The sequence below is a fragment of the Tympanuchus pallidicinctus genome, unplaced genomic scaffold (genome assembly GCF_026119805.1).
Source record: "Tympanuchus pallidicinctus isolate F22 unplaced genomic scaffold, pur_lepc_1.0 scaffold4, whole genome shotgun sequence".
In the NCBI taxonomy this organism is placed as follows: Eukaryota; Metazoa; Chordata; class Aves; order Galliformes; family Phasianidae; genus Tympanuchus; species Tympanuchus pallidicinctus.
Genome location: NW_026294758.1, coordinates 24,597,417 through 24,623,657, shown reverse-complemented (window position 1 = coordinate 24,623,657; position 26,241 = coordinate 24,597,417). Strand labels below are relative to the sequence as shown.

The 26,241-nt window shown below is 40.7% G+C and overlaps 1 protein-coding gene across 3 annotated transcripts; it reads left to right on the top strand.

Moving 5' to 3' along the window:
- Nucleotides 1-440: 440 nt before the first annotated feature.
- DCP2 (decapping mRNA 2) lies at nucleotides 441-26,241 on the top strand. Of its 3 annotated transcripts, none has more exons than XM_052701029.1 (11): nucleotides 441-621; nucleotides 11,610-11,761; nucleotides 13,258-13,385; nucleotides 13,825-13,923; nucleotides 15,940-16,092; nucleotides 18,390-18,502; nucleotides 18,610-18,717; nucleotides 19,437-19,560; nucleotides 20,123-20,227; nucleotides 22,937-22,988; nucleotides 23,785-26,241. In XM_052701029.1, the coding sequence occupies exons 1-11, from the start codon at nucleotides 569-571 to the stop codon at nucleotides 23,949-23,951; spliced, it is 1,254 nt and encodes a 417-aa protein (XP_052556989.1). In that variant the 5' UTR covers nucleotides 441-568; the 3' UTR covers nucleotides 23,952-26,241. The 3 variants fall into 3 exon arrangements, with proteins under 3 accessions (XP_052556989.1, XP_052556988.1, XP_052556987.1); XM_052701027.1 differs by having other exon boundaries at nucleotides 473-621; nucleotides 23,788-26,241; XM_052701028.1 differs by lacking the exon at nucleotides 20,123-20,227 and having other exon boundaries at nucleotides 469-621; nucleotides 23,788-26,241.

Below are 26,241 nucleotides of genomic sequence, written 5' to 3'. Positions count from 1 at the left end.
TCAGCGACCGCGGAAGGAGCCGCGGGCGCCCTCTGGTTGCTGCTGCCTCGGGTTTTTAAAAACATCACGCCACCCAAAGGCACTGTAGCGTGTGGGTGCGGGCGGTGAAGCACAGCCAACCCTAAAGCAAGCTCCCAGTCTCACGTGCTACCGCGGAATTCGCTGCGCGGAGATCAATCACTCGTTATGAGCGCGTAGCCCTCAGCGCGGCGGCACCGCCCCCTGCCCAGCCGGACGGCAGCCGATCGCACCCGCAGCTAAGATGGCGGCGGCGGCTGACGTGACGCCCTAGCGCATGCGCCGATGACGCACGAAGGAGGCAACGTTCGCCTTCGGCTGGTTTCCGCGGTCGCTTGAGTCTCCCTTTCCCTTCGCAGCTTTCTCACTGATTGGCACGCCGCGCCGCCGCGCGAGAAGAGCCCGGCGCAGCACGCGGTAGGGAATTGGCGGAGCGAGCTGCCGCTCCGCCTTGGCCGCGCCCCCCGCCGGGCGGGCAGCCGACAGCTCCGCCCTCGCCGCCGAGCCGTGTGTCCGGGCCTCGCCGTGTCGGGATGAGCCGCGCTTCCCCATGGAGACCAAACGGGCCGAGATCCCCAGCAGTGTCCTGGACGACCTATGCAGGTACGGCCTGGCCCGCTCCGCCCCTCGCCTTTCCCTGCGGTCCCGTCATGCCGCGCGGCGGCTGTCGGGGAGCCTTCCCGCCGCCCGGAGCTGACTCGAGGCGTTGCGGCCGTCCTGCTCGGAACTCGGGGCTCGGCGCGGCTCTCCGCCAGGACTCCGTGGGGCACCCCGGAGGCAGCGGGGTAACTACGGGGGACGACCCTCTCTGCGGGGGTAGGTCTGTGCCGCCCGGCCCCGAGGTTCTGGGTAGCTCCTCGGGCAGGCGGGGAGGTGCCGCAGAGAGAACTGCCGCGGGGTCTAGCTGGAGGGAACCGAGGGCGGGGACGGCGGAGTGTGGGTTTCTGTACTCGCAACTTAGCGTTGTTTGCCCGAGGGCATAAAACTGCGCTGGCGGTGTTGGCGGGAGTGAGAAGAGCGGCACGCCTGAGGTCGGTGCGACCTGTGCAGTGACACAGTGGTACGGCGGTTATGGGTCGCGCGTTTGGTTTCGTTAGTGAGCGGTGTGGGGTATCTCGCTGGAGAACTCCGGTGAGATGGAAGAGTTGGGAGAGCACCACCAGTGCAAAGTCCCTTCTGTTTACCAGTCGTTCGCAGTGAAACATTCAGCCTTTCTCAGACAGAATCCATTTTTTCCATAGGGGCATAGCACGTGGACACAGTTTCCCCAGGGGATGGGGGTCTTTTTCAGTTCTTTTTGCTCTCGACTGGTGATCATTTGTGGACTTTTAAAGTCATCCCAGCCTTAGAAATTGATGTCCAAAGCTGGATTTGAAACTTCACAACAAGTACGAAGTTCTATTTTATCTCATTGAAAGGACACTCTCTAAAGCATTTGTGTGCAGTAGGAAAGGGTTATTAGAAATAAGTCCATTTACTTTGAATTATTGTTTTCAAGTGAGTGAAACTGCTTAGGAGTGAGAGCACAGGAAATGGGATCTGCTGTACTCATGAATCGTTCATCTTGTACCTTTGTGTAAGAATCAGTGTCTGCAAAGCAAAAAGACTTATTCAGTTCTTTAAATTTGACTTTGATAGATTGCTTACATAAGCTGTTATGTCTCTTTTGATCTCTGTACAGAGTGTTAGCACTTTTCTTTTAGTTGTCTACACACACTTGAAGAAGGGTCTTTCAGAAGATCAGGAAGAGAATTGCAATACTTACAGCAGTGATCTAGCCATTGTATTGGTGTGACTACTGTGGGGTGGTGACTAGTAGAAGGGCACGTAAATAGTCAGGTCTTGCACTGTTACAGGATCAATCCCACTGTCTTTATTTGTTCCTTTGAGCCACTCTTATCTTCAGCCTTGGAGTTCTGTCTTGTATAAACTGAGTGATGAGGCTTTAATTAAAAAAGAAACACACACACACACCTTCAAATGGTAGACTTAGGGATTCATAGTTACCATCTGTCTTGTTGACTTTTGTTAGTGCTGATGGATCAGCCTTAATTCAGATACACTTCTTTATGTGGGGCACAGACAGAGCAGCTGAAAGGCACAGAGGAATCAGACTTTGATGTTGCAGGAAGTAGAGAGAATTTTCATGGAGTTGTAGAATCTCAAGAGTTGGAAAGAACCTCTGAAAGCCATTTAGTCCAGCTGTTTGCAGTGAACAGGGACACAAGAGCTAGATAAGTTTGCCCAGGGCCTTATCCAGCCTCGCCTTAGAAGTAATGAGGGATGGGGCATCAACCACATCACTAAGTAACCTGTGGGTTTTGTTATGCACAAAGAGAAGTGACTGGATACCTATGGTTTGGTATAGGTTGTGGCTCAAGGGAGACATTTTTTCAGTAAGTGAGAGGTGAGTGGTTCTGAGTTTCACCTTGTTAGCTATAAATGTTAAATTTATTTCACTTCCTATTCTATCTATGTATGCTGTTAAGAGGAATTTTGGTAGAAGGAGTGAGCGAATTTTAATACTTAGTGTAGTGAACTTGTTGAGAAGACGTAAAATATCTTTCACATCATGTTCCTCGGTGTCTGTGTGTGTGTTTGTTCTTGTTGGTATTTTTTTCTTCTGTCAGCAAATGAAACTTTGTTGTCAATTACAGTAATTTCATTGCAAACACAGGTCACATAGAGCTTATCTAATGTATTTTTGTGTGAACTGCAGATCTAAGTAACTGTAGGTGAATGTCTAGGAGATGGAAAATATTTATGTTACTCTTAGTAAGCTAAAAAGTGACCAAAAAACAAAGGGCTTCCAAGTCAAACATGTAAAGTAGTTTAAGGTTTTGTGGTATTTCTTGCTTGTTTTGAATTTGAGAAACAGAAATCTAAGTTAAAGTTTAGATGTCCACGGAGCAAAACTGCTTTCTTTTTGTATCTTAACAACACCTTAGTGTCTTTCAGACTTCCGCACTTGGTTTCTGTTAGAAGAAAGGTCAGGATCTGCAGTAAACTCTGTTACAAAGTAGTTGTGTCTGTGTGAGCTGCAGTCAGGCTCTAACTGTATGTGACATTTTACCTGCTTGACGTCTGATGCATGTCTTTATGATGGTAAGAACATTGTGAGCTGGAGCCAGTGAAATCAACATAACTTACTGCTGAATTAAAATATGATTGGATTTTATTTTAAGCTGAATCACTTTCTTTAGATGTCACTCAGAGGTTCATCCTAGATCCTTAGATTGCTTGCAGCTGTTCCATCCAATTCAGCAAATTAGTCCTAAGTAGTAATTCAACTCTGTAAGGCAGTTTTAATGTCTGCAGGTAGTTCTTGTGATTTTTTTCCTGGCTTCAAAGGCACACAAGGCCGCCTTAGCTGATTTTGTGCATCTTGAGGCAAGGGATGGTGTGTTTGTCAGATAGTTTGGAAAAACTATTGTACAGATAGATTATTTTTATTATATAAAAAGTACTTCATTTTTTCATTTTGTGTGTTAAGGCTTCCAAGTTCTTATGTTATGTACAGGATGATTATATTTCTTTATGTAGTTGTTGGTCTTGATCTTAAATTGCCAAGAACTGTTCAGTTGTGAGGTTATTTGGGCAGAGCATCATAGAATGATAGAGTGGTGTGGGTTGGAAGGAACCTATAAGATCATCTAGTTCCAACCCACTGCTACAGGCAGGGACACCTCCCTCTAGATCAGGTAGCTCAAAGCCCTATCCACCCTGATTTTGAATGCTTCCAAGGAGGGAGCATCCACAGCCTCACTGGGCAATCTGTTCCAGTGTCTCTTAGTACCTAGTCTAAATCTACCTTTTTCCAGTTTAATACCATTTCCTCTCATCCTGTTGCTTGCTGCCCTTTTAAAAAGTCCCTCCCCAGCTTCACTATGGTCACCCTTCAGCTCCTAGAAGGCTGCTGTAAGGTCTCCTTGGAATCTTCTCCAGACTGAAGTGCAACAGATCTCTCAGCCTGTCCTCATAGGTGTGCTGGCCCTACTTTTGCACCCACTCCAACAGCTCCATGTTCTTGTTCTGGGGGCTCCAAAACTGGATGCAGTTGTACACACTTGTATTATCTGTAATAACTTGAAGGAACACAGTTTTGAGGTGGATAAAGTTTTAAGAAGGTTTAAATTACTTCACTAGATAGTGTTTGAGACTTGATGTTCCTATCTGGGTTAATGTGTTCAAAAAGTTCATCTTGCAGTATTTGTATGTTACACTGAGGGTAACATTTGTCAATTTAGTAGTAACTGTAGTATTCAGCATTAAAAAAAGTGCTTATTGGAAAAGGGGAGCTTAATATATCTAATTCTTTTTGGGAGTGGAGAAAAAAAGTCCTGCAAGCTAAATGCATATTTGTGTTTGTACTCTCTGATATTAACCTTAGTTTTTTGTTTTGTTTTGTTTTTTTGTATGCCATTAAATGTGGAGAATAGAATGTTTTCCTATAGGCAATAGTTAGCTTAAATGTGGATGAAATTTTGCTAAAAAATCTCTTGTACATTGGATGAAGGGTTCTTGTGTTCCTGGTTTTATTTTGCACATGGAGCTTAATATAATGTTACTTGCAACAGTAGATATATTCTGGCTCAGACATTCATAGCTGACTTCACAGAATCTAATACTGAAATTATACGGCACTGAAACATGTAAGAAAGAATTTGTGTAAGCTAGCTTTTAAACAGCAAAACAGCAAAAAACCCTCCGCAAACAACAACTTCAAATAGTAAAAAGAAACAAAAACCAAACAGTTATAATTCATAAGCTTTCAAATTTTGCTTCAGAGATCAGTTTGAGGATTGAGGATAGGTTCTAGTGGTGTTAGTGATTATTGTTTAATGCTTTCATTGCAAAATAATTCTCCTACAGACAACAAAAAATAAGATTTAACGCAGTAGTTAATGCATTGCTTTGAACATGATTGGGGTTTTTTTTTTCCTATTTTCAAGCTGTGCCATAGCTTTTTCCTGCTATTTAGCTAAGTTAAAAATTTCAACACCTAGAATTCTTTTGTAGAGTGTGGAGTGTTACTTGGCAGTGTGTGAAAACAAGCACAAAAGTAAGCCAGGTACATAGTGTCTTCAGACATTTGCTTGATTCCTAGACTGTTTTTAAATTGCAAAATGCCAGGTTACAGTTTTTTCTAGAAAACTAGTTTTCCAGCTTCAATATTAGAACTGTTAGGACCTGTTTTGTTAAATAATAAGTCACAGATATTCATATTTTTCATTACGCTGCCTTGCACTTCTGAGTGGTGCTTTGTTGAGTAAGTGGAAGTACAGAGACTGGGTGTTGGATTTCTGTCTTCATGCTTCCTTTTCCCTATAAGCTTATGCCATTACCTCAACTTTTGAATTCGGGGCTGTCTGTCGCACAGTCTTTTGCTCAGCCCCTTTTCCACAGGGGAAATAGTATGGAAAGGATCACGGGTCACAATAAGATAAGGAAGTTACTTACAAGTTAGGGTCACGAGCAAAACAGACTCAAATTGGGAAAAACTGATATGGGTTGTTGTCACTCTCCCTCCTATTCCAGTGGGGTAGAGGAGGGAATCAGAGGAAGAAGTGGTAAAACTCTCATGGATTGAGATAGTTTAATGGGAAGGAAAAGGAAGGGAAAATAATAAGAAAAGAATGTACAAAATAAGTAATGCACAATGCAATTGTTCTTTGCTCACTGACAGATGCCCAGCCAGACCCTGAGTAGCAGCAGCCCCTCCAGCCACTTCCTACTGTCTTATTGTTTAGCGTGATGCCACATGGTGTGGGACGTCGCTTTGGCCTGTCTAGGGTCAGCTGTCCCGGTTCTGTCCCTTCTTGTGCACTCAGACTCTTTGTTGGTGGGATAGTGTGAGAAGCAGAAAGGCCCTTGGCTCTGCAGCACACTATACTACCCTTTACTGATAGCTGAAGCTGGCAGGAGTGAAGTTACTGAAAGAAGCCTGAGGATTATCAAAAGGGACTTCAGAGCATTAGGTTGGTTAGTGGATGGAGCAAAGAGTGTAAGTGGTGTATTTCTGTCCCTTCAGTGGCAGCAAGGGATACCGAGAGGACCAGGAAAACCCATCTCATAAATACATGGCTGAGAGGCTGGTGCAATTGCAGGAATTTTCTTTTTTAATTGTAGAGTGGTTTACTTTGTGCCTGGTCTGTTGGCTGCTGATGGGCCTCAACTGTCTCAAAGGGGGAAAGGAATCATAACCCAGGAGCTCGTAGGGCTAGTTGGGAGTGCTTTAAACTAAAGTGTGAAGGAAGTAGAGGTCGAAACCAAGCTTGCTAGAGGTGAAATGGGGGAAACAGTGATGTGTTGGGGGTGAGGCAAATAGCTCAGCTGAATTGTGTCTATACCAGAGTGTGCATCAAGGGCAACAAACAGGAGGAAGCTATCCTGCAGCTGGCAAATTGTGAATTTACTGAAACATGGTGGGGTTGCTCCCATGACTGGAGTGCTACAGTGGATGGCTGTAAGCTTTTCCTAAGGGACAGGCAAGGAAGGAGGATTGGTGGTATGGCTCTCCATGTCAGAAAGTGTTTTGAGCTCAGGGCTGGGAATATTAGGTGAGTCGCTATGAATAAGGATTGGGGGGAGATCAACAGGGCTGACATCCTGGTAGGGGTCTGTGGGTCTGTTACAGACCACCTAACCAGGATGAAGGGATGAACAAGGCACTCTACAAGCAGCTAGCAGAAGTGCAATTATGGTCCCTTGTTCTCATGGGTATCTTCAATTTCCCTGATATGTACTGGAAATATAACACAGTGCAAAAACAGCACCCTACAAGGGTTCTAGAGTGTGTAGAAGATAACCGCCTGACGTAGCTGGTAAGAGAGCCTATTGGGTAGGTGTCCTTCTAGACCTCCTGTTCACAAACAAGTGGACTGATGAGAAATGTGGAGCTCAGGAGCTGTCTTGGACGGAGTGACCACAAAATGATAAGAGTTCGCTGTTCTTGGTGAAGTCAGGAGGGTGGCCAGCAAAACTGCTACTTTGGATTTCCAGAGAGTGGACTTTGAACCATTTGGGACACAGGTAGGCAAGGTCTCTTGGAAGTCAGTGCTGAAGGGTAAAGAGGCGTCCAGGAAGACTGGTCAGTGCTTCAAGAAGGAAGTCCTAGAGATACTGGAGCAGGCTGTCCTCCTGTGTGGTAAGTGAAATGGAGGGGAAGAAGAGAGCTTGGGAAAAGTCCAAAGAAATTCTAAGGGTATGCAGGGAGAAATTCAGAAAGGCAGAAGCCAAGCTTGAACCTGCCCACTGAAGTAAATGAGAAGAAAAACTTTTTTACAAACATATTGACTAAAAGGGTGGGGCTAAGGTGGATGCATCTCTCTCCTTTTTTGGATGAGGTAGGGAACGTGACCAGTGAGAATAAGGATCTCAATGCCTTCTTTACATCTCTCCTTCAAAGTCAGACCAGTTATCTTTGGCGTATTCTGCTCCTGACCTGGAAGTCTCAGATGGGGAACAGAAAAACCACCCATTATTCAGGTGGAAACAGAGAGCTATTACTCCACCTGGACCGCTACAAGTCCAAGGGGTCAGATAGGGTTCACCTTAGAGTACTGAGCTGGCAGAGGTGCTTTCCACTGCTTGCCAACATTCCTGGTCAGCTGGAGAGGTGCCAGAGGATTGGAAGCTTGCCAGCATGACTTTCATATACAGGAAAGTTCGTAAGGAAGATCCAGGGAACTACGGACCTGTTAGTCTGAAAAAGCAGGTCCTGCTTGACCGACCTGATCTCCATCCCACGTGTGGATGAGGGAAATTCAATGTTGACATAGTCTACCTAGACATTAGCAAAGCATTTGATAGTGTCTCCCACAGTATCCTCCTGGGGAAGCTGGCAGTTCATCATCTGGACAGGCGCTCTTTGCTGGGTAAAGAACTGACCAGAAGACCAGGCCCAGAGAATGATGGTGAATGGAGGTAGATCCAGCTGGCGAACAGTCCTGAGCAGTGTTCCCTGGGAGTTGGTTGGGGCCCATTCTGTTTCATATCTTTATTAATGACCTGGACGAGGAAGATGAGTGCACCCTCAGCAAGTTTGCAGATGACACCAAGTTGTGAGGAAGTGTCTGTCTGTGTGGGGGTAGGAAAGTCCTTCAGAGGGATCTGGACAGGCTGGATCTCTTGTGTTGAACTTCATTCCACTGGCTTCAACAAGACTAAGTGCTGAGTCCTGCACTTTGGTCAAAGCAACTCCAGGCAGCACTGCAGACTTGGGGCAGAGTGGCTGAAAGACTATCGAGGAAATGGACCTGCAGGTGTTAGTCAACGCTCAGCTAAATGTAAGCCAGCAGTGTGGCCAGGTGGCAAAGAAGACCAATGGTAACCTGGTTTGTATCAGAAATAGTGTTGCCAGCAGGATCAAGGAAATGATTGTCTCCCTGTACTCGATCCTTGTGAGGCTGCACCTTGAGTGGTGTTAACTTCTGGGTCCCTCACTGCAAGAATGACATAGAGGACCTGGAGCATCTTCAGACAAGGGCAGTGAAGCTGATGAGGGGTCTGGAGCACAAGCCTTTAGAGGGGTGACTGAGGGAATTAGGATCATTCAATTTTGAGAAGAGGAGGTTCAGGGAAGACCTTACTGCTCTCTACCACTATCTGAAAGGAGATGTGGTGAGGTGAAGGTTGGCTGCTTCTTCTGCGTAATTAGTGATAGGACTAGAGGGAATGGCTTCAAGTTGTGCCGAAGGAGGTTCAGATGGATATTAGGAAAAACTTCTCTGAACGAGTGGTCGGGTGTTGGAATGGCTGCACAGGTAGGTGCTTGAGTTACTGCTCCGGGAGGTGTTCAAGAAATGTTTAGATGTCATACAAAGGGATGTGGTTTAGTGGGGAAATGTTGGTGGTAGATGGGGATGGTTGGACTAGATGATCTTGGAAGTCTTCCAGTCTTGACGATTCTGTAACACTGTGTATTTATCACCACATTTTTCATCAAAAATCTAAAACATGGCATCGTACTAACCTCCATGAAGAAAATTGACTCTATACCAGCTGAAACCAGGATGCTCCTTTGCCTCCTCTGGTCTGAGCTGTGCACAGGCATGGCAGTTGATATCAGTCTGCATCAGCTTTTCTTTACTGGTATTTCCTCCCAATGCTTTTCCCCTATTCCATTGTGGGTCCTTTCCTCAGGTTGCAGTACAGTAGGAGTTATCTGGCAGTTCTGGTAGAGGACACACTTCACAGCAGAGAGGATTCCATTCATATTGTGTATTGCTGCATATTGTATCTTCACATTTATGTTCAGCAGAAGTGCTAGGGCAAGAAAACGTCAGCTAGTTATGTTGACTACTTCAGAAGTTGCCTTTTTTTTTTTTTTTAACTACTGCTACTTTGTGTGTAAGGAATGTTTTTATCAATAATAAAGCCTTCAAGATGAAGAGACCTGTGGGAGGGTGGGGATGGGGGGGCTTATGAAGTGAAAATTGCCAAGTAGGAAAATATTCTTGTTGACATGAGTAAGACTGTTTATGTAAGGAAGGTATCTGGTCAAGGTCCCTTTTTTCATCCAAAGTAATAAGCAAAGGAGTAAGCCATAAAAAAGTGTGCAGACTGGAGAGATAAGTGATAAGGGAGGCAGTGGTAAGAACTGAACAAGGGCATGTGAAAGTGAGAATGTTTATTCCTGTGAAGTTTTGGGACCGTGTCAGTTTGAAAAGTAAGGGAAAAGGGGAAGCTGGGAATGAAAATAAATAGAGGCACAGACCTAAGGCAAACATGGAGACAATAAAAAGAAACTCGCCTTTAACTGTGCTGTTGATGGGCTGTTGAGAAACCATTGGTGCCCCTTACAGACAGATTGACCTGGACCTCACCTCTGATAACTGGTGGTCCCAGGCACTGGTCTGGAAAGGGGGCTGAGAAAGTAAGAGTGGAGGAGCAAAGTGGGTGATGGACAGAAAGGGGCAAGAAGGGAGTTGGCTGTGTAAAATGTGTCAGTATGCTTGTCTGACAGTCCTGTGCCTGTTCACCAAAGTCTGTCCTATCTTCTTGCATTGTATGATATCTTTTCTTAGCAGTCTGCATACTCTCACTCTTTAATCCCAAAAGTGTGTGTGCTGTAAGGCAGAAGTGCTTGCTGCTGGTGAGATGAATGGAGGTGTGTGTGAGAGAGTGAAGGTGGGTCTCAGTGTCATTAGCTGAAGAGGCTGTAGCTCTCTGGACCTAGTGAAAATGCTGCAGACAAACAGATCCCAGTGTGAGTGGGCTTGGGTGCTAGTGAGTAGAGTGAGGGCTGGAGTCTGAGCTTCCAGCCTGTGGTGTGGGAACAGTGCAAAACTAGAGGGAACTGGGGTGAGTGAGCTGGGTGTGGGGTTAGGGGTGAGCATCTGTATCACCTCCAAACCTGGTGAGAGTCTGTGTGTTTGCTAGTAAAGCTTTTAAGTGGGAGCAAGGCACTGTGGGTAGGCAAGGGGTGTGGGGTTCTAGTAGGGGGCTGGGTGGGCAGAGGTGCTGTGCTGTGCTGGGGAGACATCGCACGTGGGCCTGCAGCAGGGGCTGATGGTTCTCCTGGCCTCAGGGCAGGAAGGGGGGGACTGTGCCCTGTGGGTGTGGGTCCTGCTGAGGAAGTGCCTTGCCTGAGGCAGTCTGTATGACTGGCTGTCTCAGTGCCTGTGGGGTAGGTGCTCAACCTCATTGCTCATTGAACCTGTGCAAAATGGCATCGTGACCCTCAGCCCAGGCAAAAACCCCAGCACCAGGCTGGTTTTCAGCAGGGAGGCAGGAGGGAGTCCATGACCAGAGCTGTTGGAAGAAGCAACTACTCATAGCATACTGTAACAAATTACACTTATCAAATTTAAGTAGAGATGTCTTAAGTGTTTCTAGTTTTGGCAAAGTTAATAATGCACCTTCAGATTTTACCTGATGTACCCCTCATGAGTTGGATTTAAATGAACTCTTATCGAGTAGTTTTAAGTTCAGTGGGGTAGGTGACTTTGAAAGGAAAACTCTCTGTTCTTGATGTTACAGTTGAATACAAAACGCCTTTGTAAACAAAATGAGCTATCACTCCATGCTACTACTCATCTGTACATCCCTGGAACCATATTTTTGTGTGTCAGTATCTGAGTGGAAACATAAGGTAGACTTGAAAAATAAACCAATTGTCTATATTCCATTTCAGATTGAGAAAATACTATCATACTGAGTTATAAATTTTACATAAAGTAATAGATTACTGTAGTTCTCATTGAAAACGTGACTATGTTTAACTGGTATCCAGAAAAAATGTGTTGATACCTGTTATCAGAGTTTGCAGGTGTTCTGTAGTGGGCACTAGTGAATGTTTTCTCCTAGTGCAGTTATTTACATAGGTTCTTCCTTGTTCTTTCTGTTTTCTCATTGCTTACTTAGTTTCTTGTGGTCAATTTTTGTGAAAGGATTTCATGATGCATTTTTCTTCTTGACTTTAAAATTTGTATTTTATTTTCATATGAAGACCTTTGCTGTTCAGAACACAAGGAGGATCTGTTTCTCTGTGTTCACGGATCAAGAATTCCTCTGTTGTAATACGTTTTTCTTGCTAGATTGCTTTAAATCAAAGGACTTGGCTAATAATATTTTTTCTTCATCAACAGCCGATTTATTTTGCACATTCCAAGTGAAGAGAGAGACAATGCAATCAGAGTGTGTTTTCAGATTGAACTTGCCCATTGGTTTTACTTGGATTTCTACATGCAAAACACACCAGGATTACCTCAGTGTGGGATAAGGGACTTTGCAAAAGCTGATATCCTTTTTATTGTTGTCATTGTTTTCTGTCTCACTGCAAACTGAATCTTAACAAAGCGTTGTGCCTGCAGCTGGAAAGTGAGAGACAATTTATATGTTAATGATTAAAAGTAGTATTTCTAGGTATGTGATATTTATCCTTTGGTTCCATGATTTTGTGGCATCCACAAAACAGCCTATGGAAAACAGGTAATTTCTAATCTTTGAGGATATTTCCTTTCGGTTGCAGTCAGACAAGAGCACTTTGTGATGCTTTTTCTCCTTTGTTTAATCTCTTTCCAGTAAAATGCTGTAGTAAAATGTTAATCTAGCTGAAGACGGTGAGTTGTTAGATGCTTCTAGAAGCTGTTCTATTGGAATGAGAATGTATGAATTTTTTCTAAAGTTACTGTGTTTGACTTCTGCATTTTTTCTTTTCCTGGTGGAACGTAGACAATCTGTTCATCACTGGAGAAAAACCCATGGGGAAAATTTCATGTCAGCACCCAAAAATAGGTTATAAGTTAAGCAATTTCCATCCGTTTTTGATGTGGCTTTGAGTGCTTCTAATTTTCATTGTAATATCTGTGGTTTCACCACCCAAAATATTCCTTGTTAGCTTGATGGGAGATTTATTATTAAATGCTTTAACATCTGTTTTAACAGTACACTTTATAGATGTGGTCTTCTTTTTTTGCTCGATGTTATGCAGCAAATTTTTATGAAGTTTTTTTTTTTAATTTTCAGACCAATTGTAGATAGTGCGGGAATAATAAAATACATACTGTTCGTTCACTACATCTTTCCTTCTTTGGCATTTGTCAGAAATACTAATTTTGTTGCCGTGTCTTATTTTTAAGTACACTGCTATTTAATGTTTGGTTATTTATTATTGGCAGTATAACTTTATAGATAATTTTCTTTGAATATTTGTGTGTTTACTTTCAATGGTTTTGGTTTACAAAGCTTGTTCATGTTTTTCCTGCTTGGTGAATCTTAATAGTGCATTGGAATTTAGATTTCTGGAACATGATGCCATTACAAATAATTTTTTTTTGTTTTTTCCTCTTATCTATGTGTTTAAGTATGATTTCTGTGCAGTAGTCCTACGAATGATTATGGGAAAATTTCTTCTCCAAGCTAGAGATAAAGTGGTCTTGCCTGTCCCATTTGTTTCATAACATTAAAATGTTTAAAATAATAATATATATTTAAACTAATCATCTGAAGTACATTTTCTGCAAGATTAGGGAGTTCTCTCAAACAAGCACTTTTGCACCATCTTTTTTTTTATCTTTTAATTGGCTTGCATTAGAATTTGCAAATTCCTTAACGCTTTCTAATCTTTAGAATTTGGTAATGAATTATCCAAAATATCTATAACTTCCAAGAATTTGTTTTGAAAGCACTTGGAGGAGGAAGTATGGTTATTCTAAGTATTGAGTTGACTATCTTGTCTGTCTGTATGTGACTGGAAACTGGATGCTTAAGATTAGCTTCCTTAATGCGCTGCACTCTTCAATCACTGCCCTTTTTTACTGCCTCAAGGTGAAGATGTGCAAAAGGTTTTAGATGAGTGGAAGGAATATAAAATGGGAGTGCCAACTTACGGTGCAATTATTCTCGATGAGACACTTGAAAATGTAAGTATGGAAATAGTTGTGAAGAACTAGAGGGGAGGAGTATGGGCATGTGCTGGTACAGTAATCTTTTCGTAGTTTACATTTATCATCTGGAAAAAACAAACACTTTGGATTCGCAGAACTTGACGTATATGACATTGTTGAATGCATATGGAGATCAAATATGGGAATAAAATATTGGAGACAGTAAACACTCTTCTACTTGCTTTCCTATTCTGTTCTGCTTTTTTAATTTCATGATGCTATTAAAAACAAACAAATGAAAAACCAGAAAAACCAAGGTTCTTGCTAGAACACAGAGACCCTGTTGGGTTCCTCTCTCCTGTCTGAGGCCCCTTTTTTGCAAGGAAGCAGGAGGCAGTGCAGGGAAGAGATTTAATATAAATTAAATCATGTTAGAGTAGTTGGTTATTTGCCTGTTGTTCACTGTGTTTTGCAGGTTCTTTTGGTTCAGGGCTATTTAGCAAAATCTGGTTGGGGATTTCCTAAAGGAAAAGTAAATAAAGAAGAGGCTCCTCATGATTGTGCTGCTAGAGAGGTAACTTTTGTTTGTTTCCCTCAAACTGATTTTTTTTCTTTTGACTTAAATGATATTTTAATAAGAGCAAAGATGCGTGTATATGTGTTAGATGAGAGGACAATTTACTTTGCTGTTTCTTCATTGGAGTTGGATAATTTTTTTTATTCTTATTGCAGTGTTCTGCTGTGGCATGCAGCTCTGAGTTACAGAGTGGTAACTGAGGGTGTGGTTATGCAGTTTAAAATGTTTGATGTTTTTCACTGTTGTATAGTAACACGCAGAATGAAATGGATTCTGCATTGAAAGATCTGTTCTGAATAACTTTGACCTTTAAATATTACTTTATGTTTAACAAATGTAATAAATATTAATGTTATGAGACTCCATGCATTTTGGAATATTAAATCAAAGAGCCAACAAAATGTAAAATGATAAAAGAATTGAAGTTTAGCTTATATGTAAACTTGGCTCTGTGAAGAGGCCGCATTGAGTTGGGTGTTGTAAGTCACCGTGTGAAAATAGTGAAGAACTTTCATTCAGTGATAAAGGAGCAAGCATCAATATCTGTGGCAAGTAAAGACTAAAGAAAACAGTCCATGAGGTCTTCTGTTGCGGAAGACCTTGCAGAACTGTGTGTTAAAAACAATGAAAGAACAGTATTGGTGTAAACTCAGTGTTCCTCTAATATAACACAGCTGGAATTTTTGAAAGGGAAGACAGAGATGAGGGGAAGCAGCAAGGTGCTTTCGTTTTCCTCATGAGTCGGTATCTGAGAAGTTGTGGACTTTTTCTTAAATGTACTTCTTTAAGATGCCTGAATGAAAAATTGATTGTCTCATTCCCTGACAGTGCTTTCAGCACCACTATGATACTTAGTATTGACCTGAAAAAGGAAAATAAGGTGTTAGGTTTTAACAGTGCAATCCCATGCAACAGGTGCAAATGAAAAATACTTTTATATTAGCACTTCTGGTCTTTGAATGTAGACTGTTTTGATACAGTACTGGCTAGCTTGAGGAAAAGGGGATTGCCCCACCTACTGCCCTGGTCCACTGTAAGTAAGTGGTTGAAATTTTACCAGGCAAATGCTTCTGGGGTTGGGCTGAGTGATTACATCCCAAAGGAAAGGAGAGCAGAAAAAAAACATGGACAACAAAACAATGGGCACAGGCATTAAAGTGGGGACAGTTTTACTAGGAAAAATATGATAATCGTGTTTTTAGTTTGGAGAATGTATTATATATATTACATCAGTGCACAACTGTTGCTTGTTTCTGTGAAGGCGGATAATCGTTGTGGATAAGCAGGCAAAGTCTTGAAAACTTGTGTTGCCAGACATTGTGATGTCCATAAAATCTGTGCATAAATCTTTTTACTGCTTTTCCTAGAGTCAGCACGCAGCTAAAACAGTGAACTGCACCTGTATGTGGTCTATTTGAGGAGATCTTCACTGATTCCTTAGACAGCTCAGTGTTTCAGAAACTGATGAAAGATTAAATGATTGACTATCTTTACAGAATAAGTTTCTGTGATTAATTTATTTAACTTGTCTGAACGAATCGTTTAACATATATATACTATATATATATGTTAAATATATATATATTTAATATATATAGGGTAGAAGGTTCATGAATTGGAAGGACCATTGGATGTGAGAAAAAATTGAGCTGCGAATGAAGCTTGTTAGAATTTGAAGACTTCTTTACACTCAGAGTAGTGGGTGCTGTGAATAAGACTTGAATGCGTGAAGCAGCTGGAGCCATCCTATCCATAACAATAAATTGCTATGTGGAAGTGTAGTAGGGTTATTGCTACTTGTTATTGCTGATCTGTTTGTCTAAGGGAAATGTAAACCACAGAAGATCTTAACATATTTTCATTATTGAGCATATACCTGTGTATCAAGTGGTTCTCCTCTCCTCAGTGGCCCGCTCTCATGAATAGGTCCTGAAGAGTAGTTGTCTTGCATTGTGATGGCAGGTTCTAAATAAATTTGAATATGCACCCTGTTCTAATTTATGTGCTTCTCAGGTGTTTGAGGAAACTGGATTTGACATAAAAGATTATATCTGTAAAGAAGAATACATTGAGCTGCGAATTAATGACCAGCTAGCACGACTGTACATCATTCCAGGAGTTCCCAAGAACACAAAATTCAATCCCAAAACTAGAAGGGAAATTCGGGTATGTGTTAACTTTTTTAGTTCTGCAGGTACCTTGTGGTACCTACCATTTTTTAAATTCACAATCTGTAAAATAATAAACCTACCATACATGATGGATACTTTAAATACTAGTAAAATAGTTTCGTGAGTCTTGCTTGCTTGCTGCAACTTTAATGCTAAGTTTGATTCTTGACAGTCTATAACGTCTTTACTTGTCATGAAGTGCATGCAGTCAAACAGGAGTTCTTACCTTCTTTCTTAAGTAGTATATGTGTTAATCATTCCATTTTATTCCAACTTGTAGGTGTATATGTAACTATATTCTTCTAAGGGCGTAGTTATTAATTGATATACAAAACCTTACATGTTGAAAGGGAAAGCTGTGGCTTGTCTTCTCCCTTTCATTGTTAATACTGTCCAGACTTAGAGAAAAATGCATTTTAAGAAGGTGGTTGGGAAGGGGAAAGAACATCAGGAACTGCTGTTTTTGGTGATCTGTCCAGGCTTTTAAAAGATCCCGTGGAGAGAAGATACAAAGACTCAGGTAGTAGACTCTAGTAGGCTTGGATATTATGTTCCTGTTGGTAATGCTCACCATCTTCGATATTTTAATATCTTTCTTGTATTATAACTTACTTTAAAACAGCTATCACCGTGTTTCCATGAAGATGGTACTGCTCAACAGGGCATCTGGCTTTCTAAGTAGGAAAACGAACTAATAGTTGATGGCACAGAAATCTCTTTGTTATTTCTTGCACTAGAGATTTTTTTTTCAAAAGTGATTCAACACTGAACTTCAGTAGTACCACTTCAGTTGCAAGTAAAAGAGGATGAATAGCAAGGCTCTTTTCAGTGAAGAGTAAATACCTCTCATGCTATTTTTTCTTCGCTCCCACACAGATGTTCACTGCTCTGTATAGTTATTATAGTAATAGGTTCTTGTCTTACTGGTGTAGTATGTTCTTCATTTGATCTAATGAAGGTCCACACATGCCATTTTAGTATTTCTTGCAGAGTTATACTGGAGAACCCTTTCAGTTTGTAACTTTCCATAATATTCCTCTTAACCAGACCTGGGATTTTGCAGCTAAATTCTTCCATGGAAAAGTTCATGTAGGGTCTTATATACTATGCATATTCAAAATTCCTGATTTTTCCCACTCACAGCAAAGTGTAAAATGTAGAGTTTTAATTGTTAAAACTACAATGTAAAAATTCTCATGTATATTTATCCTCATTTTTTTTTCTAATTCTATAACAAAATTTGCAATTTATTCTGCAAATAAAATTCCCTTGTTTCTGATATTTTTTTTTAAACTTGTATGGGTGGACTAGTTTTAATGGCATTTTAAATAAAAGCAGCAAGATTACTAGTGTCTTGGAAATTTATTTAAATCCTCTCCTATTTTATGGCATTCACTGTGCAATGGGTTTTTGTGTGCTTGTTTTTGTGAAATGCTTACTCAGGATTTAGTTGCTGGATAATACATTTCAAGTTTTATCTTCTAAGTATGAGATATATGGTCCATTATTCCACGGTTACAGTAGATCAATCAATTCAATCATTAGATAACATTTTGTGGAAAGTGCCATTGCTATCTGTTGAAATCTTTCTTTCTAATTTTTTTTTTATTAGGAATATGTTCTGTTTTAAGATGGCAGGTGGCTCAGCACTGCACAGTCACTTGCTCAGTCTTCCCTGACTTCCAGTGGGATGGGAGAGAATCAAAAGGAAAAAAACACAGTAGAACTTGTCAGCTGAGAGAAAGCTATTTACTAGGAGAAAAGGATAATAATTATGACAAAAATATACATACATATGTATATATATATTGCATATGATTCATGTATATCGCACATATATGAAATGCACATTATATGTGAATGTATATAACCAGTGATGCACAAGCAATTGCTCACCACCCCCAACTGATGCCCATCTAGACTTCCTAACAGCACAAGAGAGCCAGAAGAATTCTCATCCCCTTCAAAACTCCTTCCACGTGATGTCATATGGTGTGGAACATCCCTTTGACCAGTTCCAGGCAGGCTTCCTAATTCTTTCCTCCCAGCCCCTTAGGCTTTTTGCTGTGAATGGCTTGGTTCCATACAGCGCTGCTTAGCAGCAACTATAGACATAGTGTGTTAGCAAAATTGTTTTTCTCCTAGAGCCAAAACAAAGCATAGTACCAGACACTCTGAAGAAAATAATTCCATCCCAGATGAAACTAATAATAATATGTTTGATACACACTTGTAACATTCTCTGAGGCTATGGCAGTGGATATTTTGATTATTTTTTTCTTGTTTTTCTAGAACATTGAGTGGTTTTCCATCGATAAATTACCATGCCACAGAAATGACATGACCCCCAAGTCCAAGCTAGGTTTGGCACCTAACAAATTTTTTATGGCCATTCCTTTTATCAGGTATGTTCAAGATGAGGTAAATGCTAGGTCAGTGCCTTTTGAAAAACTTTCATTTCATTAGATTTCTAGTAGTAAGCAGATCTTTTTGAACTTCTGCTTGCTTACAGGCCATTGAGGGAATGGATTTCCCGAAGGAATGGAGGAGATTCCTCAGATAGTGACAGATTTTCACCTACAGGGAGCACACCCTCTAAGCCCAACTTGGAAAAAGCTAGGTAAGAACCAGGTCAGTTTAACTTCTCCACATCCTTTTATAAGATATTGGTCATACAAATCTGATTGTCCTTTATCTGAGGAATCTATTCCAGTAATAGACTGTGCTAATTAAAAATAAATAATAATTAAGGGTTTATCTCAGAGGCCTGTAAACAGGATTGAAAGTTAACAGTTGTTGTCATTTCAAGTTTTTTAGTAAATTCTGAAGTGTCCAGAAATTAGGCAATTCCTTGAGTCCTGTTTTTAGGAACAAACAAACAAAAAAAAAGACATGAAAACAAAACAACAACAACAAAACAAAACAGAAAAAGACTCTCTAAAGACGAAGCAGTGTGGTAAAGTAACATAGCATGTAGTAGCTAGATAAAACCTATGAGAATCAGTGGAGGGGGAACAAGTGCTACTGGTTTCTCTTTCAGCTAGGATAAAAGTGATAGAGCAAACTTATAACCTGGACTCACAAAAACAAGACTTCAGTAACGTGAACGAGGTCAGCAACACAATATATTATGAATGACAGTGTGGGCTGAGACTGCCGCTGATGTTGGACTTGGTCTTCCTATCTGCAGCTGGATGAGTGATCGCTATTACATTTTCCACACTGGATTACTTCAGCCTGTCTTCCAAGTTGTTGTCAAATGCAGAAGAATCATTGTATGTCTGTTCTGCAGCGAAGAGACTTTACGATGTATTGTAAACTCTTGTTTTCATGTACTAGATCCAGACTTCGTAGTAGTCAACAGCTGTTCACTGATGGCTGTACAGGAGAGCAGTGGATGAAGCAAAAGCAGCAACAAAAGCCATGTAATCATCCTGAGATGTCTGAAGTGTTAAAAACAAAGGTAGGCTGCTCCTTAGTCAAACATGTGTATCTGGTCTTAATTGAAATAGATGCATTTTTTGGTAAGTGTTCCTCCCTGGAACTAAACATACTGAATTTTATGAACATAGCATGCAAAATAAAAAATAAAATTAAAAAAAAAAAAAAAAAAAAGCGATGGCAAGAAAACAAACAAAATGTAGGGATTTCTCAAATTTAGTTTATTTGCTTGGTACTGATGTTAGAAGTGATGGATATTAGGTGGTAGTTGTGTTACGTTATACATAAGCAGTAATTGCTTTTCATTTTCATTTCAATATATATTTATTTTCATTTCAAGACACTGTGATGCCTTTCGTAATTTTGAAATACTTTGGGTATCACTGACATGCATGCTGTAGTTGTGCAGGAGACTAAGTAGCTGGTGACTTGAGTGCATGATTGGCTAATTTCAGTGTACTTCAGTTTATCTAAAAATCGTGTCAAATGTTTTAGGGTTATTTGGAGGAAAGTAGGAAGTGTCAGTAATGTCTTATGCTGCCATTTAAACTCTTCTCTTGACTACCTTTTGGACATAATGGCAGAGTCAGAGCTTGAAGGGCAATGGCAGAAAGCAGAATCAAGACACTCCTGCCCAAAAGAAGAGAAATGGAGTCCACAGTCAACCAGCTAAGCAAAACCATGCTTTGGTAAGAAAAATTTAGTGGCTATCTCAGTAGTTAACAGTAATGCTTAGTACATGTCCAGGCAGAAGCCCTGCTAAGGGAAAGTGATTTGCGTATCATAGATCATAGACTGGCTTGGGTTGGAAGGGACCTCAGGGACCATCCAGTTCCAATCTCCTACCATGGGCAGGATTGCCACCCACCAGATCAGGCTGCCCAGGCTGCATCCCACCTGGCCTTGAACACCTCTTAGGGATGGGGCACCCACAGTTTCTCTGGGCAGTCTGTGCCAGTGCCTCACAACTCTCTGATCAGTAATTTCCTCCTGGTATCTAGTCTACATCTTCCCTCTTTTGAAGAACATTCCCTCCTTGTTCTGTCGCAATCATACCACATTGTAAAATCTGTCTCCCTCCTGTTTATAAGCTCCCTTCATGTACTGGCAGGCCACAGTGAGGTCTCCCTAGAGCCTTCTAGGGAATATGCTGAACGAGCCAGCTCCCTTAGCCTTTAGTCGTAGGAGAGGTGCTCCAGCCCTCTGACCGTACTCTGGACCCGCTCCAGCAGCTCTGTATCTTTCTTGTGCTTAAGGCCAAAGGCCTGCGTGCAGAAGTCCAGGTGAGCCACCACGAGACCTTGCAATGGCAGAGTAGAGCGGGTTAGTCACTTCCTTCTCCCTGCTGGCCATTCTTCTTTTGATGCATCTTAGGATACAGTTGTCTTTTTGGGCAACTGTGCATGCTTCTGGCTTGTGTCCTCTGCAGAGTTGCTGTCAAGGAATCCTTCTTCCAGTCTGTACTCATGTCTGGGACTGTCCTGACTCAAGTGCCTGTGAACTTCTTTGATTTCACAGGGGTCATATGGGCCCCCTGCCAGCGCTGTCCAGGTCCCTCTGGACAGCATCCCTTCGTTTTGCTGTATAAACTGCACCACTTATCTTGAGGTTGTCAGCAAATTTGCTGAGGGTGCACTCAAACCCACTGTCTGTGTCATTGATTAAACATTAAAGAGCTCTGGTTTGTAGGAATAAGACATTTGAGCACATGGACCTACAAATAATGCATCCTTCCTTTGAAGTCTGCATTTTGAAGCCAAGCTTATTTTAGCTGTTGAAAAAATTAGACATTTCACTAGACAATCCTTCTGCAGCTTTCCTGGTTTCAGTATGTCTTAGTTTCTTCAATGCTGATGTTTTACCCTTTATTGTAAAAAAAAAAAAAAAAAAAAATTAAATAAATAAATATATATATATATATATATATAAAATTTAATACAGAACAATTAGATACATTTATTATTTTTCTCCTCAGTACCAAAATTTTGATATACAGACTTGCCTTGCATGCCATTATCTCATATAATTTTTTATCAAATTCTTTGGTGTGTTACCTTTCACATGCAGTAGTAAGTAACCATACTTGTCCCAGAGTTTTGATGGCTAGGAGAAGACAACACTGAGATATCTTCTGTATATTATCTCTTTGAAATTCTTTCCCCCACAGTTCTTTCTAACCCAAATTCTGTGTTACCAATTCATGTGCAGCTGTGAGCCCCAGTTCTCCATTCATCACAGCTGGCTTTAGTTTCTCTTTATTGGCTTTAGATTCTTCCCATTCTGGCTGTTAACTTTCTGATTTTCTTGTAAAAATGGAAACACAATAACCTCCTTCATTCTGTGAAGTTCTTTTCATTGCAAGAGATGGTTAGTTGCTTGTAGGTCTGAGAGCAGAAGAATGGAAAATAGAATGATTGACTGCAGAAATTTAGCTGCATGGGAAAACAAGGTGAATCTCTAGAATCTTGATGGAGACTAGTGGAAATGTTAATACTGTGTAGTCACAGTCCAAGCTCTTTAGTGACTTTGCTGAATACCTCTGTGGCATTTCACTTGCATTTCCATTGATTGTTAATCTGTTGAAATTTAAACACTTCATGCCCCAGCGATAATTTTCTAATGAAGTTTACAGGCCTGCTGCTCTTAAATTTACATAGTGCAGAGAGCCGTGCTTTTTTCTGTTTGTATGCGTATAGCTGCATATCTAGGGCTAACAAATCATCCCTGGAGAATTCTAAATTTGTGTCTCTAATGCATGGTAATCTAATTGGCAGTAGTTTGCTGCTTGAAAAATGCACTCCTCTTGATTTCTGGGACAAAGAATAGGCTTATGTATGTGCAACTTCAAGTCCACACCATCGTGCTGTAAGACCTTTCTGGCTTATGACATCTAGAAAACAGAATTTTTGTTTTTCTTAAAAGCTTGCATTTTGAAAATGGTTGGTTGATAGTTACTAGGTTAGGATTTTTGGATCATTAAGAGAAAATTTTTGTATTCAGAGTGGTGAGGCATTGGCACAGGCTGCACAGAGAAGCTGTGGATGCCCCATCCCTGCAGGTGTTCAAGGCCAGGTGGGATGGAACCATGAGCAGCCTGGTGTGGTGGGTGGCAGCCCTGCCCGTGGCAGAGGGTTGGAACTGGCTGGGCTTTAAGATCTTTTCCAATCTAAGCCACAATATGAAGATTGCAGTGTTTCTGAAAGATTTATGGACTTGGTGTTAGTAAGGTAACATCACAGAATTTATCCTGAGTTGTAAGTAACACAACTCACAGAGGTACCATGTCAAAGCAAGAACAGCAAGTATGTTTCTTAGCTAACACTTAAGCTACGCTCCCAAGAGATATAATGCCATGTTTTCTTAACTAAGTGTAATGTGTTTTTGTTCTCTTAAACCAGAAATGTGAAAAAAAGCTTAATCCAAGAAAACTTCAAGATAATTTTGAAACAGGTAAGTACATTTTGAATTTCCATCTAAAGTCATAGAATCACTGAAAGACGATCATTGTGTCCAAACACCAAAAGTCCAATACTAATCTGTGTCCCTAAGCTCTGTGTTCACACATCTCTAGGGATAAGTGCCTCCAGGGACTCATGCTTTGGAGTCACGCACTGAAGGCTGAAGTCACCCTACTTACAATGTTCGGGATACTTTCCTTGTTTGCTGGTCTATCAGGTGTTATTTTCTAAGGAAGTCCAGGTTAACCAAATGGAAAACATTTGGTTAACTTAATGTTGTAAAATGTATTGGTTTTGCAGTTCTCCTCAGTTGTGAAAGTTGTCAGATTGGATCCTATTTGTGGGTGAAAAATACCTAAAAATTGGTTTACAAAATTAGCATTTCAGCTAACAGAATGCTGGCGATTAAGTAAGTGTAGGTTCAGGGCTTTCTGTCCTGCTAGTAATAACTGGGATACTCTGGAGTGTTTGTGCAGTTTTTTATTTCCTGCTTAGAAAGTAGGATTGCATTTATTTACTTCTTTACAAGTTATATAGTGCAAAACAGCAACATCTCTGAAAAACTAGCAATTCAAGTTGTCTTCAAATTGCTGTGACTTCTAAGATTTGTTCTAGCTGATAGATTTGTAAGTATGGCTTTTTGATCAGGAGCAGAAAGAGATAAATCAGGCAATGGTTTTTCCATTTTTATTAATTAGATATAATTTCAGGTATGGCTTTGTATTGTCAACAATTTTCTTACTTATGACTAGACACTTAAAATTGATTTCATGTGTTTTCTCTTTAAGCAGATGCAGTGTATGAGATCTGCTGTTCTGGTGAAGATCTGCTGCAGGAGCATGTAGAGGGGCACTCTGTGGCATGCAATGGCAATTACAAATTTGCTTTCTCATCTAGAGCTTTCTTGAGTTTCAAATTTGACCACAATGCCATAATGAAATGTTTTGACCTCTGACAGCAAATCTTTTACGAACAAAGTTCAGACTTGCCTGTTGCAATTGAGGGGGTTTCTTATCTAGCCTTACTCTTTCTCAGGAGTTTTTTAATTACTGTTGTTGAATTTTTGTTGTTGTTCATTTGTTTTTAAATGCAGTGCAGGGACTGACTGGTGGTTTGGAAGGGTTTGTTCTCTTTGCAGTTCCAGAGTGGCATAGTCAAGTGTTGCACTTTAAATGCAGTATAGCCTTTGTCCACAAAAGTACCTTTCCAACCCTCAGTTTACTTGTTCCTAGCCATGCATTAAAGGGCATTCTTTTTCCTCATTTTTTTGTGTTTTTTTTCAGATTGACATTGACTTTTTTTTTGTACTGCTGGAGTACACCAGCTAGTTAGACTTCTAACTGCTCTGATGTAAATTATTGGACTTGTTAGTCATTATTTTATAGTGCATTGCAATATTATGGCAGCGGCAATGAAACTGGTTCTCAGAGGATTCCTCTGTCCTGGTAATTTTTAAACCGGAAGTTGCACATTTCAAACCTTGCCTCAGCCTATTATCCTTTCTTTTTCCTGATTGTTTGCCCGCTGTATCTTCCCTCCTTCACACTGAAAATGAACTTCTGATGGCTGGCAATCAGTAGTACATGGGTCAACTTATAGCAATTTGACTTCTCAGGTACCTACTCTGCCACTGTTTCTGGCAAGGATATGCAGACTAGGTAGAACTTAGCCTTGAGAGTGTCTAACTTCACCTCTTACCCAGATGGGAACAGCACATAAAAAGAAAATTTTCAAAAAAGAAAATCTCAAACTAGCTTGTGGGAGGTTTCTTATGTAGAATTTATACTGAATGTAAATAAGCCTCTACATCTTGCCAGGAGGAAAGAAGGTGCATGGATAATAGAATCATTGTGTGACACTAAATGACTTAATCAGGCTTGCAATAACTATTCTAAGGATGTCCAGTATAGTATTCCGTGCTGTTGTCGTCAGTTCTTCCCTTTAGTTTATGCTCTGTATATGTATATATATACATATATGTAGTAGTACTGAATTGCACTTGCAGTTAGCATTTTAATGATGTAGCCTCAGTCATTTTCAGCTACAACTTTTTCTTAGTAATAATATCAAATGTACAAAGAAAAAAAAGCAGTAATAGTTGAGGTGATGAACTGTTAAGTGTTTAATCACTCTATTCATGTTAGTGATTTGAACACAAGGTTTGCAGTTCAGAGAAACGCACTGAACTTATTTGATACAGCAGCTTGTGTTATCAGGAATATTGTCCCAGATTTAAAAATGGACTTCCATCTAAAATTAACTTGTGTGATTAGTAACTTCCACGCTGAATGAACTAGGCCCTCTTCTCTCATTCAGAGTGTATGGTCATGCACTGCGTCTTTATGCAACTCGTATGGCATCCAAAAACACAATCCTTGTCTTCCTTTAACTACCCTGCTTCCTTTATTACCTAGTGTTTTTCCTCAGAAATAGCTTTAGAATTTGGCTTGTTTAATCTTCCTAAGGCCAGGTGATTTGGGACTCCAGTGCTCTAACACTTCTGGCAACAAAAATTGTGGATTTTTCTATAGGTTAACAGGAGAAACAGACTACAGCATTTCTTCCTTCTGGAGAACAAGAGTCCTGAGGACCTTGTTTTTCAAGACCAAATCATGAAATAACTCAATCTAGCTTTGTCTCACCTTGTTTAAAAATAAATAAATAAATGCAAAGATTGTTCAAAACATTAAGTTGAAAAGTACAGTAAGTGAAAAGGTGGGATAACGCTGGAGATTACTCAGCTTCAGGTAAAAGTAATCCTTAGTTATGTTTCTAATGCAAGTAGTTGATTTCCCAGCAAAAGTGCCTTTACTCATGGTGAGGCAGAAGTGTATATTCATATCTGGAGGCTGCTGCTGCCTGTGGAGTTAGCAAAACTCTCCTAGGGCATGATTCAGTATCAGGCTGTGGAAATCTGTAAAATGTAGGTTGATATTTTTAAAAAGTTATATTTCATGTAGTGCTCTGTGAAATAAGGGGAATGTTGATGAAACCATAAATTTGGAACTTCTGTCACAGACAGAGGAAGTCTTTAAAATGAAGCGTGTCCTATGAGTAGGAGTTGCTGGGTGCTTTCTCTTCACTGGATCATTTTTTTTGTTCCTAGTGAAAGCCTGGCTCAGTGTAAGAGAGGCTGATTGCTTCATTAAGCAGCCCAAAGTGGGGCTTACACACATTAATGATTTTAGTAAATCTAGCCTTAATGTGAGTTGCAAATAAATGTGATAAATATGCAATAACTTTTA

Bases quoted from the DNA above. Each gene is read 5' to 3' on its own strand.
- DCP2 (XM_052701029.1), top strand. From the start codon at position 569: ATGGAGACCAAACGGGCCGAGATCCCCAGCAGTGTCCTGGACGACCTA. The intron at 11,762-13,257 runs ATATCCTTTTTA...AATGCGCTGCAC, and splicing joins AAGGGACTTTGCAAAAGCTG to TCTTCAATCACTGCCCTTTT. The intron at 18,503-18,609 runs GTATGTTCAAGA...GCTTGCTTACAG, and splicing joins ATGGCCATTCCTTTTATCAG to GCCATTGAGGGAATGGATTT.